Raw genomic sequence first — 15,615 nt, 5'->3', positions numbered from 1 at the left:
CTGCACACTCAAGCAAACCCAAAAGCTGCAGAACACACAACACAGAGTCCCTGACAGACAGTATGAATGCACAGACTGCTGTGCAAAGAACAGCACACCAGCAAGACAGCTTTGCCTTCTCAAAGAGCTGATCTCTGCACTGAGGGATCATAACAGTTATTTTTAATCTTTTTACCATAATTAAACAAATTCAACTAAATAGCACAGAATCATGATAGACTTTCATGATCGGTTTTCATTTCTTGTTTTCCGTTTTCATGTTGTGTTTATTTTGACAGTGCCAATACCTAGAACTCATTACACCATCTATCATCAAATACACAGGGCAAGTGTGGAGAAAGAGGCAGTAATTACCCCCTCAACTGGTCACAGCATCCTGCAGGAGAAGTATTGACATGCACCCACATTCCAATCCTCCAGGAATAGGTCATGTAGAGGGGTTGCATGGAGCAGAAAGAGGGGGTCAGGAAGCATACATGCGTTAACATGCAAACCATGCACACTGATTTTTAGGCTACTCCTTGTACTTCCTTCTAAACAGTTTCTTTATGAGGGTTGCAAAGGGATAGCTGCTTTTTGCAACACACTCCTACTTCTGGCTTTTGTTTTGTTTTAAAATTAGAATGAGACCAAACTTCCTGCTCTACCATTGCTACTGATACAAGTACAGCAGCCCATTCTACCGTTATTCTTATTCTAAATAGTGAACGGAGAGTGGGCTCTTTAGTTTCTTTGGCCTGGTTATGGTATGGATCTGCTTTGATGAGGTCAGCAGCTTTTAGTAACAAGTTTCATTGGATGGGCAAAGGTGACTTTTGGACCTACCCCTGAAAATCCTGGGCCTCATCCTGTAGGTTCATATTTTGGGATTGATGAACAATATGTTCTGCATCCTGCGCCCTCCTCTCCTCTGTTGGTGGCATCAGGCATCTGTATTAGGCCTGAATGAACCAAAGTTATTCTATGCTTGCCTAAAGGGCCCCATGTTAAACTCTAATCCACCTTACAAGCCAGTAACCGAGAATGGAATATGTAGCAGCTAGTTATCAGTGCAACACTGATACCAGGAGGCAATAATGAGGCCTGCTTGCACCTGGCTAAAGGGGGGGTGGGGAGGGCAGGATAACAAAGAGGGAGTAAAACAAAATAACCAGTCAAGAAAAAGTCACTAACGAGATGATTTCTTTGCTGCCAAGTATGATTTAACCTGCTTAGTGTAATTGCTACTTTATAATGCACTTGCTACATGGGAATGTAAGGGGGAGGGGGGGAAAGGGGAGTAGAGGGGGGGTAGTGGGGGTAATAGAGATGCTTAGCTGAAATCATGTATAAAGAGAGAGAAAGCTGCTTTTATCTGGGCTGCTTGATTTGAGACGTGTGTGTTTCTGAGCATCCACCTCTTTTTGAGATCTCAAATAAACTTTATCTGCTTCTCCACCTTGGTGTGTTTATTGGAGCGAAGCACACCGGGCAACGAACCACTGTTGCTGTCCTCGGGGCTCTGTGCCAGCAACACCTCCATTGAAACAAAACAAAGCTGGGTCCTATTTGTGTTTGGATTCAAAAACCAAATCTGGGCATGTACCAGGAGAAAGTGTGTGTGGAGGTGGGGCGGATTTTTGGGCAGGAGTTTGTTCCCCACTTTCGTTTCCTTGAACACTTGTGGGTCCATCTATCTGAAAACTACATGAGGTGAGGAGCCTGCTTATGGGATGTGGGTACCAAATTAGAGTACAAACTGACAGGTGCAAAAGTACACCTTGTATGCATCTGCTTCAAGGAGACTATGGGCTCACAAAAGCTGCCTTCCTTTGTGTCATCCTGCATGTTCAGTATTTTTTTCCATCTTGCGGCCATTAGAGATAAAGGCTGTTGAGCCGTCTTTTAGAGGGGCTTACAGTGCCCTCTATACGAAGAACAGGCGCAATCTAGGATCAGGCTAGAGAGAAATGTCATTCTGTGCTCGGTAGCGCGGGACGCCGCTCTGACCCGCCTGAGGAGGCCTGGCCGGATCCATCAGCGGGAGCGTCGCGCTCATTCTGAGCGAGTTCAAGCCAAGCGCTCCGGCTCTGGGGTCCAGTCCAGTCCCCTCCCACCCCCGGGATCTCCGGGCCCCGCCTGGGAGTGCGGCAGCCCCCGGGGACCGGCCGGACAGACGCCCCCTCCGGATGCGTCCCCGCCCCACCGATCCGCATCGGCTCCGGCGCCTCGCACGGGGCCCCGTCTCCTGGGCTCCAGGACCAGCCCAATCCAGCCCCCTTGGGGAGCCCCTGTGCTGACCCCCCCCCCACAGCTACAGCACCTCGCCCCTCCCCCCCCCCCGGATTCACCCTTATAAACCCAGATGCGGCCCCTCCCCCAATCCTCCCTTCTCCCCCGCCCCTCCCCCCCAAACGGGGCTGGCCCCGCTCCTCGCGCGCCGCCTCCCTCCCTCCCCGGCGGAGGCTGCACCGCCCCGGCCGCTCGCCCGCCCCTCGCCTTGACGGCAGACGCCTGGCCGGGTGGCTGAGAGGAGCCCCGCCGCCGCCGCCTCTGCCTCTCGCGCCGGGGTCCGTCCCGCCCGCTCGCCTCAGCCTGGCCATGGCCGGCCGCTCGCTGCCGCTGCTGCTGCTGGCCGCCGCCCTGCTCGGGAGAGGTAAGCGCCAGGCGCCGCGGCGGCGGGGTCCCTTTGTGGGCCGCGCAGGGCTCGGGGCCGCCGCACAATAGGGGCCGCTAAAGGCGGCCGGGCCCAGCTCGTGACAGAATGGAAAGGGGGGGGGGGAGACCACACAAAACCGCCGCCCCCAATGCGGGCAGCTGCCGCCCCGCGAGAACAATGCGGGTCCCGGCTCCGGGGCTGGCGAGCGGCGTTGGCCACGGCTCGCCCAATGGAGCCCGCGCTGGACCGCATCCCCCCCCAGTCAGCCTGCAACAATGCCCCGAGCCGGCGCCTCTCCTCGGCCGCTGGGCATGGGGCAGAGCCGCTCTCCCCAGGGCCGTACTGACTGGGGGGGATTAGACACACACGCACCGCTGTCCTACGACAAGCCTGCAGCGGGATGGAGCAGATACAGGCTGCAGCTCCACCGGCTCTTAACTGATCGAGAGATGAAGGCTAGTTTCTCCTTTTTATTGATCAAAGCTGGGGGCAGCCCTGCCAGACTCCAATCATGCCAGTCTAGCAGTTACTCAGAGGTAACAAATGTAATCAGCTCTACCAACAAAATCACACCTAGTGGGTTATCCCTGCCCTTGCCCCAGCTCCCCTTCTTTTGTTTAGAAATCTCTGTTTTAAACCGAAAAGAACAGAGGCAAGTAGCCATGCATTTAATATATATTTTTTTACCTTCCGTTAAACAATACTGCTGCTTTACAACCTTTTAACAGATAGTTTTATTCAACAGCTAGAGATGAAAATTGGATTGGAACAGCTTCTGGGCAGGTACTGAAGTATCAGCTTAATGCAACTATACAGTAACCAACAGGGCTTTACACACTTCAGAGGTATTCATATTTGAAAAGTAGGATTATAAAAACAAATCCATGGTTTAAATTTAAATAAAAATGTTCTCACTGAGAGGTTGTTGTAAATAGAAGTGTGATGCTAAATGTATTAAACTTCATAGGAGCAAATGCCTAAATATGTACTGGAACAAAGAGGATCTGGACAGTAAGAAAATGACCTCAAACTTTTGTCCAGAGGCTAGCTTACTGTGTTCTTGGGGATTTAGGAACATCTACAAACATGACCCAGATTTCTTGAGACAAATTAAAGAAGAAAAAAAAATATTCTCTGCTGTTTCTGCATGTCAATTGCCTAACCTCAGAGTCTGCCATTGTTCAGTGAGGCAGAGGTGGATGGAGACTGGGGGGAAAAAACCCCCAAAACAACTTTTCTTTAAGAGGAATCTAAGTCACAATGTAATTTATCACCATTTGCAACTTCTGTTGTCAAATCAAAATAGGACAATATAATTAACATGTAAATGAACATGGGGAAAAAAATCAGTTAAAATCACCATTGTTACTGGATAGTATGCACCTGCCAAACACAGACAGGACTGATGGAATATTTAACATCACAACTCAGTAAACCAAGCTAAAAAGTGTTTCTTTTAATAGAGCACAATGCTACCATGCATCAGTCTGGGGTTTAGTCTCCATTTGCCTTAGGTAGTCAGCTGCCTGCTACAGCTGGCAGCAAATCATTTAAAAAGTGAAATATATTATATGAAGTTGCAGCTACTTCACTTCCCCCCCCCATCTCTACATTTTAAACTGGATAGTATTAATTTAATTTGGTAGACAGCTAACATACTATATGTAAAATCAAGGCTGTAGGGCAAATGTAGAAATTAATAGTGGTAAGTACCCTTTTAAAAAAGGGTCTCAATTCCTTGGAACTTTAGGTTCAAAACCTGGCACAGCTGATTTGGTTCTTGATCTTTCTAAGGTAGATAAATTGTACAACATCCAGTTATTTTTGGAGGAGGTCTGAGATTAAAATCTGAGCTGCTTTCGACTCTACGTTGAATAGGTTTCCCCTGTTGGACCAGTGTCATTGGGCAAAATTTCCTCTCATTGCACTGCTGTGCAGTTTTCCAGGCATCTGGCTTTAGCCCTCTGCTACAGAGGCAGCTGTTTTTCAGTGGTGCTCTGTACATAAAGGATAACATTTTTCCAGAAGTGCTCAGTGACTTAGGAGCCTAAGATTCATGGAAATTCAATGACATTATGTACTTTTGAGAATTTTCCGATAGTATGTCAGAGCATTTTGGCATCCTCGAGGATGTGATGCAGGGGCATTATGTACAGCAATACAAAATTGTAATGTAGTGCATAGGAGCTCTAGTCAGTATTCTGTTTACCTTTCTTCTGGGGTTGTCTAGCACCATTTTGGTTTCGAGCCTTCTTCCTGAGTCCATCACACCTAACAAAGTCATTGAGGAGAACACAAGAGTATAGGAAAATTAATCAGGCTTGAAAACCAAGTGACTTCACTTCAGCTATTTACCTAGTTCTACAGTAGTCCTTTGTGCTGAGTATTTGTCTTTTGTAGTTCTGTTTTCAGCATTATTAAGTATTCGTCCTGCAAATAATGCCACAGGCTTATAGCTTTCTGTGAATAAGGTGGTGCATTTGTTTATTTACTCTGAGCATATGGATAATTCAAATATCTAACCTTACTCTCTCAATCCTTCTTAGCCACGTAGACACCATAAACAAAATGTCCCTCTTAAAGAGATGCTGACAGGTTAACAGTTTTTAAAAGCTACATATCCTTACCTGTGCTATTAAAAACCATCTTACTATTCAAATGGGAAGAACTCTAATGATTTCCTTGACTTATTTTACCAGTACTTATGTAGTTTGTTTGCACTCTGTGCTTTTTCCTTGTATGGACAGAGAAATTAGTCCAGCCTGTTTCATTTCTTGGCTCTCATGCCTAGCACAATGCTGGAGTAGTTGGATTACAAGTATGGCGAGAGAATATTTATATCAAAACACCTTTTACTGAAATTTTCATAAATAATGGTGTTGGAACAGAAGTTAACATGTAACTTGGGTTCTAATTCACCCGATAGTGTCTTCTTGAATTTCAGTTGTAAACACACAAAAAAAGTACAATTATAAGTAGGCTTGGCAGATTTTTCTTCAATTTAAGCATATAATAAAGCTTAACTAATCAATGTCAATTTATATTTTCATAGTTGTGGGAAAAACAGGAAAGGGGGCCACCAATTATTTAATGGCAGATGTTGACTCAAAATTAAAGCTCTGTAACTCAACACAAATTGTCAACATCCCATGTCAAAAATCTATAAAGTAAATGTTCTTAAATCAAACTAAGTTCTCAAGCAGCATTTCTTACTTTGCTTTATCTGTAAATTTCAATAATCAATGGAAATATTTTCAGGGTGTGTGTTGAAAAGCAACATTTACCAATAAAAATCTGATCTTTTCAAACCCAGTTATAAGCCCTGACTGTGCACATTTCTCCACACAAAGCCCCACTGACTTCAAACCCCTGCAGAGCTAGTTGCAGGGTCATGGTCAGAGTTTTTCCCATATAGTCTCATTCCTTCTGATGCAACACTTAAAAGGCAAGACCTTTGACACCAATAAAGAGCCTCCTTGTGCAGCACAGTCTTTTTAGAGATTAGGTCTCTTACCCTTCTTTCTCAAGTGTTAGGAAAATGCCTTCTAGGAGATGCACGTCATCTTGATCTATACCTTGCAAGTGTGGAGAAAGCCTTTGTGGGATAAATTACTGAGAATACCTTCCCCAGCCAAAGCCACAACAGACTCAGGATGAGACCCCTCCTCTCCCACTCATGCTTACATTACTTGTATTTAATAAACACTAGAATGTATTCGGGGGAAAATGTTTTTTGGGAAAAAAATCTGTCCGGTATTATACAGGAAGTCAGATTAGGTGATCACTATGGTCCCTTCTGGTCTTGGAATCTGTGGAGCATTTTTTAAAACAACAAATGATAAAGTCTTTCCTGATAATGCTCTCTCCCCATCCACTCACTCATGTATCTTTATCACTTTCCCTTCTTCCCACATATTTTCCCCCCTTCCCACATCATCTCACTTTCCCCTGATTTGTCCTCCCTGGTCTCACTTCCAGGCTTCTGCAGCATCAGCCCAACAATGTGATTGTGGTTAGACCTTGCTTTGACAGAGTGTCCTTATAACACTTCTAAATCCATCATTAGAATCCATTCTTAAAAATAACAGCAAGGGAAACTGTTCCACTTCTCCTTGGCCATGTGCACAGTTCAAGTTTGTGTGGGGGCAGGAACACAAATTGTTAATGTACTAAATGAAGAAAATAAAACTAAAGCCACAATTCAAAGCAGTGAGAGTAGGCACTTCATAGAGAAATGCTGTAGTTCACTTAGGTCTGATACATGCTTGCCATTGGGATGTCTGTCTGTTGTGTTGATAGGGCACTTATTATAGTATCCTAGCACATTGAACATTTTGGCCCATCTCCTAGGATACAGCAACGATAAACACTCTATAAATACAACACCTCAAGCTTCCCTTGGGTCCACAGCAGTATGGAAAAAGTCAGGTCCATGAGTCTCAAGTTGGGCACCCAAAAAGTCATTGACCACTTTAAAAAAAGTAGTAGTTTCTGGGAGGATGAGGTCTGAACCTCCTCCTTTTCATAGGGAATTTCATCCTATGGAACACAGAATAGATGAATAATGACAAAAATATGTAGCTTTATCATACAGGGCCCATGCTCGGGAGTTATGCAGCAGCTGCCATGGATGATAGCAAGTGATGGCACTAAGCACCTTAGGATCAGGTCCACAGTCATTTGTTGTAGCTCACGGATCCCAGTATTGGCAATTCCAAGTATTCAAAAATCATGTATGCCGCCCTCTCCCCCCCTCCCCAGTCAACGATGATTTTTTTTAAAGAAAAAAATCATAATTAAGTCAAAGTTTTTTTTATTATTTCCCTTCTGAAGTCACATTTTCAAGCTTCTCTCTGCAACCATGCAGATGAGACACTTTCCTTAAAAAATGAATGTGGAGATTCTCACAATCACGTGACTCTAGGAGCTGGGGCTTTAAGAAGAGACACCACATATCATGGGACTTTAGCTAAAGTGGCAACACTGTCTACCATTATCTGTAATGTGTATTGCAATTAACAAAAGGAAAATATACTTTTGAGCCGAGTTTATACACATCTTAACCATGGGATTACAAATGAAGCACAGGATCCATAGTTTCTGCCCAGAGAAAGCCAGATTTGGGTGCCTTTCCTACATGTCTGCAGTTTGTAATTGCAGCTTTGGCTGCGTGTTACTCAAAGGACACACTCCTGCAAACCTTACTAGGCTGCTTAGTCCCAGCAGGGCTACTTGCATGTACAACAGCTGCAGAGTGAGACTTGTGGCTTTTTCATTTTGTTTTGATTTTCCAGAAATTGTAAGTCCGTATGGGAAACATTATTAATATGTCTATTTGAGGGGCATCACATAATGACGGCTTATGTGACATGGACGTGTGTTACTGGGAACTGAAGAAAGCTCAAAGTTATTTTATGTACGCCATTTCAAAGCTGTCAGAGACTAATTCTGTCACTACTCACTTGCTGGATTTGAACAGGTCACCTGGAGGTGAAAGACTCCACCCCTATGAGTGAGCTGAGTTCCAGCTTGTCCTCATCAGAGCACACAGATCCTGAACTAGTGTCCAAACTAACTCCCTTCCTGAGGTTTGGCCTTTTGGTAACTTGCAGCAACATCACATAGACCTCATTCTAAGCTGCCTCCCTGAATTTAGCTGTCCCTAGGATCTCTCTCCAGCACCTCATCCAGCCCAGCACCTCTCACCAGTGCTCCTCCATCCTATCTCCTGCACCTGCCTTAGTGAGCCATCAGAATAGCAACAGATTTACACAGTCATCTAACACCTGCTGAAGCTGGGTGCACACCAGGCCTTGCCAGCGTCTTACAATCCAGGGAGTCCACCACTAATTTTCAGAAGCTGAAAAGAGAACAACCACCCAGGCTACAAAAGTGATTTAAGGTGACTTGTTGAAGGTCAACCTGGATCTCAGACATGGCAGCCCATAATATATCAACATATAACAGCTAAAAACGTTTAGTTTGTTTTAAATCAGATTGTGCTCTAAGTTCCTTCACGCAAGAAGAATCTGCTCATCTGCTCTGCACTCCAAAATGCAGGGTAAGATGACTCACCAAAATGTCATCAGCATGGGGCAGAAAATCAAAGACAGATTTTCTTCCCCAGTTTCTTGGTAGACACGCATGGTACTGCCACGGGAGAAGGCCGAGCAGCACTCAACAGGGCAGGATATTCTTGTGATGAGGTGACTGGGAGATCAGGGTTCTGTTCCTGATTTTGCCATGGCCTTTCCCTGTGCCCAGTCATGTAAAACTGCATGTGTCTTTTGGGCATGCCCAAGTTGAGGATGCTTGTGCATGGAGATCTGAGCATGCAGAGCTCAGCATGCATTCAAAATTGGCCTTTAAAGCCACTGCAACTCAGATTACTCTTCTGTAATGTTGGGCTAATACTTCTCTGCTGGGTTGTTGGAAGGCTTAACTAATTGCTTACAGAGTGCCAGGATTTTTAAGTTGAGAGTGCCATGTAAATACAAAGTATTCCCAAAGTGCAATATGGGGCACAACTGGCAGAGTATCAGGCCAGAAAAGTGCCAGGCAGGGAAACCATACATTTCTTCTACCCCTCAGTAGCTTGTTTAAGGAAACTGCAGGCAGTGTAAAAAAAAAAAAAAAAAAAAAAAAAAATCAGCTCAGTGGTATTTACTGCCTCACATTGTAAAAATATAAACTCCAAACCACAGGATTACAAATGAAGCAGCATGCCATAGTTGCCATCCCAAGGAAGCCACATTTTAATAGTACTCCCACACATCTGCAGTCTAACTGCAGCCTTGGCTGTGCATTATATAATTTTCAATCTCTGGTCAGTTACATTGGCCAGTCAGCACACCCATGATTTTCAAGTGTCTGAAAAGCAGCAAATTGTATTTCATTCACCTGGGCTAAGCATCAAGTTTGTCCTGGGTTGCTGTATAATAAGGAATTCTCGACATTCACATAGGTAGAGTGAGGCATTCCTCACCCTGACTCTCTCCCCTGCTTTGACCGCACCAGTATAGATGTATATAAACAGGCCCATGTGTGTTAATCAGGGGGTATGTGGACACCCAGCAATTCTGAATCACGAGTGTCTTAGTGAACTGCAAGTTTGTTTTTAAAGGAGCCCTGTTAAGCAGGTCAGGCCTGTGTTTTAGGGAAATATTTTGCTACAAAACCCAGAGCATCAGTCTCAGCCCATGCTGGACTATATTCCTCACAGCCTTCTCCGCTCCAGTATAGAGCTCTTTGCCTCTCCCGGGCTGCTTCATCTGGAATACCCAGCCTCCGGCTCAGGACCTTCTCCCTCACTGTGGTTGTATTGACAGACTGAGCCCACTCAGCACTTTTATAATACTCAAGTGTCCATGATGCTATCACTTGACCATCCTTATTCATATTCCCTCAGGCTGGGAAGCAGCTAATTAATCATGGCACAGGTGAGGCCGGTCCCATCTCCCCTAAAGGTTCCAGTCACCCTGTGATAGTTGCCTATGCCTTACTGGGTGATGTCTCCTAGACCACCTCTCTTCCCAAGTGTGAACATAATATCCTGGTAGCAATTACTATAATTAATATTAGGAAAGTAATTAGCTAGTTATAACTGCAGCAAAGAATCCTGTGGCACCTTATAGACTAACAGATATTTTGGAGCATGAGCTTTCGTGCGTGAATGCCCACTTCGTCGGATGCATGTAGTGGAAATTTCCAGGGGCAGGTATATATATGCAAGCAAGAAGCAAGCTAGAGATAATGAGGTTAGTTCAATCAGGGAAGATGAGGCCCTGTTCTAGCAGTTGAGGTGTGAAAACCAAGGGAGGAGAAACTGGTTTTGAGGTTGGCAAACCATTCACAGTCTTTGTTTAATCCTGAGCTGGTGGTGTCAAATGTGTAGATTTGCTGCTGAGCTTCAGTTCATCTGCCAGAACTGCACAGATTACCTTCAAGATTCAGAGATTCCAAAAACCAGAAGGGACCATTGATCACCTAGTCTGACCCTCCTGTATGACACAGTCCATAGAACTTTTCTAAAATAATTCCTAGAGCAGATCTTCAAGAAAAACCAGAGTCTTGCTTTCAAAAATGGTCAGTGATGGAGACTTCACCACAATCCTTGATAAATTGTTCCAATGGATACTCACTGCAGTCTGATACCCACTGTGCTACAACATCCGAAGCAGAAAATGAAATAGACTAGAAGTGCAAAGCAAAACTATCCATTCTGGTTTCATTGTCAAAGCTGAGTGACGTGCAACAAGTAAATTAATTTTCACAATGCAGTTTAATTAACATTTGATTAAAGTCTTTCAGTTTTAATAAATGTTAACATTAAATTAACCGTGTAATTGGTTAGTGTCATTAGTGATTAGAGATCTTACTTTTAGATTTTTTTTACCTTGACAGTGTCTAATTGATATGATAGAGTGAGAGAAACAAAAGCAAGTTCTCTTTCAGCTGTCTCATCTGTGGCCAAATGCATAGTAGTCAGTGCACTGCAGCAAAATAAATCACAAAATGCTGGAAATAGAAGTGGAAGGACTGAAATTGACAATTTTGAACAGTCATTTCATTAGCTAGAGGAGCAAAAATTGACACTAGGGCTTTGGCTACACTTGCATTTCAAGTAGTCAAAGCACCAGCGCTGGGAGAAAACTCTCCCAGTGCTGTCCGTACTCCACCTCCCTGTGGGGAATAACGGACAGCGCTGGGAGCGTGGCTCCCAGCGCTGGGGCTTTGACTACACTGGCGCTTTGTAGCGCCGCAATTTGCAGCGCTGCAGAGGGTGTGTTTTCACACCCTGCTGCAGCGCTGCAAATTTGTAAGTGTAGCCAAGCCCTAGGAAATGGCATTACAACGTATTGTGGCAGAAATGGTACTAAGGGTGTTGCAACAGATTTTGCCCCTAAAGCATGTTAAAAACAAACAAGCCACTGATCTCCAACACTGCCTAGAATAAAGTTTTAGCATTGCTAGGTTTAAAATAGAAATATGTTTCTCCTTAGGAAAAAAATATCCCGAAGGTATGATTTACCAGAAAAAAATTGGTTTGATTATATACTGCTTCTGAAGCCACTTTAACAACAAAATATGTTTGATAAACTAGCTAATAACTTTGTAGGTTCTCTTTTGTCATCCATTTTGTTGACTGGTGTAATTCACAAGCCAGTGAAAGAACTTGATTAGAACAAAATTAGAGAAGATGAATGTTGCATATTAAAAAGCAAACATGTCAAGACTTCTCTCCAAAGAGAATTTTGAAGTTGGTGAGCCATACATTTGATCTACTAGCAGTGACTTAGGTTGTGGGTGCAAGAATGTGTGTATACCGAATGACTATCTGCACCACTCTTGGAAGCAAATGGTGTGTTGACCAAAAGGTAGCCAAATTTATCTTTGATGTATCTGCATTGAAATCACAGGAGTTAAACCAAGGTCACATTTGATCCAGACGTCCTTTCAGTGTGCAGGATGCAGCTGCCTATTGGATAAACCTTGTGATAGTGCACTCTTACGTCCAAGAATTTCCATTGCACATCCTGAAGTCTCCTGGGGAAGTGACCATATTGTAAAATGGACAGGCTCTGCCTAGCCTAGAGACAGGGTTGAATGTGACTATGCAGGTCATTGAGTCTCATCCCACTTCTTTAGATCCTGCTGTTCTGGAAGAAGTACTGTAGTTCAGTAAATGCAGTGTTTTCTTCTTTTCGGAGATAGGGAATTGCACCACGCAACAGCTACCTCCTGCACCTTTCTCTGAATGGAATCCTTGGTCTCTAGATCATGGCATGGGGTCTCCGGTTTCGATGTCAGGGAACTAGAGGAATCTGCAAGATTTTTGGGTCCTCAGAGTTTCTTTCAGACAAGTGGAGAAAATTGGTGCACTGTTCTCAAACCTCAGCACAAGGTAGGGTGTGCAGCTGGAACTGAGAATAAGCTTAGAGGAAAAAAAATACTGCTCAGCATTTTCAAGTTCTTGGAAATGCTTTTCTGCTTATGCTCAAGGAAATCTGGATGAAAGTGTCCAAGTTGGGAGCTCTTATTGGAAAACTGCTTCAAAAAGGATGCACACCCAGTGATAAACCGTTCAGTGCTAATTGCAGCCCTGACTCTGGGAAGTGGGAAAACAAAAGCCAAAAATGGTTACCAAGCTAAAGCTGAGTAAGAGGATACTTACAATGTGATACCAGAAGCCTTAGTATTAGGCTGGACAGAATTAGATTAAAAAAATTCAATGGATTGTATCAATGTAGCTTTATTAAAGCTTTATAACCATCAACACAAATTGTCAACATCACACATCAAAATATAAAGTAAATATCCTTAACTCAATTCAGTTCTCAAGCAGCATTGTTCTTACTTTGCCTGTCCATTTTGATCATCATCAATTGAATTTTTGTCAGTGTCTGTTTGTACAGTGAAATAGATGTTGACCTGACATTTACCGATAAAATTCTAATCCTTCCACTCCTAGTTATTGCTCTAATAGGGGAATGTAGGCTGGACAAAGCTGAGGACCTGGAAAATTGCAGATTCCAAAGCTCTCAGGACCAGGAGGGAGATGGGGAGCTGTGAGTGTGTGTAGACTGCAGCTGGTAGTGAGCCTCCCAATCTGGGTGGTCAAACTCTAGTGTACTACAAGTAGCAGTGTGGACGTTGTGGCTCCAGTGACAGCTGGGGCTCTCAAGCCCACCCGACCCCTCAATCCGAACTCAGGTGACTAGCCAGAGTCTGCACTGGATCCATAACATCCACATAGCTATTTTTAGTATGCTAGTGGGTGTGAGCTAGCGTGAGTTTGTCTACCCTGGCTGGCAGGCTTGGTCCTGGCTGCAATCACTCTAGACATAGTCGGTGGCTCTAACGAACACCACAAGCCAGGCAGACTTCATGAGCTGTGCAGAGCAACATACAGCAGGAACCTCCGGGATCTCTCAGATCTGGCCCAAGCATTTGGAGAGCAGGAGTCAGGTCTACTCACCCTCTATGCACCATGACCACATCACTGTGCACTGGATTGGCAATTAGAAGGGTTTAGCTGACTCACTTTATACAATAAGTGTGTGCTGTGGGGAGGGGGTGTTTAGTCAGTGCCAGGCTCCCGCACAGAGGTCTGGATGTAGTTGCCAACATTTAGGAAATTTTTGCTGGGGACAGTTGTCCAAATAAATAGACTCTGGGAAATAGGCCTCCAGCTCAATGATGTGTTAACATGTGAAAACTGCTTTTCTAGTATTAATATAATAGTCATAACACATGGTAGATACATTTATCTCCATTTTAGGGATGGAGAAGCTAAGGCAGAGACCAAGGACCATGTTTTGATGCAGCCTCTAGCTATGGGTAGCCATCTTCAGACACCTTAGGCAATGGGAAGAGATAATAGTGAAAAATTGACAGCATCATGAGAAGGATGGTTTATTTCAGTTATATCCATCCAGGGTTAGGGCTATGGTGGGTGTTTGACAAGCACATAGCAAGAGAGAGTCCCTGTCCCAGGGAGTTTGCAATCTAAAAATACCAAACCCAGAAAAAGTAGGATACAAGAGATATGCAAAGGGAGGGAGCAGGCTGGCGCCAGTCTTTTTAATTTCATCTTCATCCTTGTGCGCCTTCCCCAAAGACATACAACATGCAAAATGTGCAGGAAAGGGACGCAATCAGAATGCTCAGTTTTCTATACACACATGCACCAACTATATTTGATAGCTCCACACACTGTCCATTTGCTGGCCAATTTCTTGTAGGCATCCAGCCCTTTGTGCTTGTGTTTGTAGGTTAGCTACACGCCCTGAGGGAATTCCTGCTGAATGGCAAAATGATGCTTTTTCAAAAATGAATCTTGGAAGCTTTTAGGCATCTCTGTCCCACAAGTTGCTAAATGAACAGGGCGTGAACAAATACTCTGATTGGACATCTTTAATTAAAAATTCTCCCCCCCCCCTTCAGTTATTTTTGATTAAACTTTTTCAAAACTAAAATCTTCTGGCTCTGTTGCTTTGGAGAGGTGAGGGGAGAGATTTTAAAGAATTGTAAAGAAGTGGGAGATTTCAGCTCCTTCAGAACAGAATAAAACTAACTCATACAACAACAAACCTGTAATATCTTCAACTCAGACTATCCCCGTTTCTCTCAATGACCAAAACCAAAAGAAACCCCTCTGTCCTTTTAGTACTTATTGATTTACCCCCTATTTCTTTTACAGCATCTTTGTGTTGTCCTAGGATTCTGGAGTTGCTTCCTTACACCTCCCCTCCCCCCACACTCCTATTTCTTTTTGTCATGGGGCCAGGTGAGCAGGACTGCAGTGATTAGTTTTAGAGTATCCTACATATGAACTACGTATCTGTTTAAGAATATACAGTGCAACTTGAACTGTCCAGATGACAGCTCCTATATACTTTATTTTAGTAAATGTTTTTTTTTTTTAAATTACTTTACATCCTAGGACACACAGCACTTTCCCAACTTTAATTAAGACCCCATTGAGTAGGCTGGTGCTGTCACCATAGCCATTGTAGCAGTGGGTCAGTTGAGGCACAGAAAAGGTTAACTGACCTGGCCTAAGTCACAGCACGAGTGAGTAGCAGAACCAGAACGTAACCCTGTTCTGCAGAAGGTCAGATGAGATGATCGTAATGGTCCCTTAAGATCTATGTCCTGGCGAATAGAAGTCAGGAGTCTTGGTTCCCAGTCCCCTGATCTAGCCATTACTGCTTCTCCCATTCTCTGGGCTGCACTGTAATAGGATTCATTTTGCTGTTGATAACGTGGAAAACATGCTCCTATTACTGTTGCAACGATACCCTGGCCTCTATCTCCCCTCCCTTGTACTTCCATCTATTCCTCAACCCCACCAGTTGTAACTTGTCTTAACAGTTGACTCTTTGGAGCAGAGACTGCTTTGGTACACAGTATAACATCTAGCAGAATGGGGCTACAGGGATAGAAATCATAATCAACACCATAGAGCTTCTTTG

General features: G+C 44.1%; 1 protein-coding gene across 3 annotated transcripts in view; it reads left to right on the top strand.

The window, feature by feature from the left end:
- Positions 1-2,474: 2,474 nt before the first annotated feature.
- CD99L2 (CD99 molecule like 2) overlaps positions 2,475-15,615 on the top strand; it is an 85,804-nt gene continuing 72,663 nt past the window's right edge. For 2 of the 3 annotated variants that reach the window (XM_045031077.1, XM_045031076.1), the window contains exon 1: positions 2,476-2,635. In XM_045031077.1, coding sequence (XP_044887012.1) covers positions 2,581-2,635 — 55 coding nt within the window. In that variant the 5' untranslated portion in view covers positions 2,476-2,580. Of the gene's footprint in view, positions 2,636-15,615 lie in introns of all 3 variants that reach the window. The other variant, XM_045031078.1, reaches the window with a different exon arrangement.

Source organism: Mauremys mutica, chromosome 9 (assembly GCF_020497125.1).
Source record: "Mauremys mutica isolate MM-2020 ecotype Southern chromosome 9, ASM2049712v1, whole genome shotgun sequence".
Lineage (NCBI taxonomy): Eukaryota > Metazoa > Chordata > Testudines > Geoemydidae > Mauremys > Mauremys mutica.
Note: the sequence above shows the minus strand (reverse complement) of the source record. Positions and strands in the feature narration are given on the sequence as shown.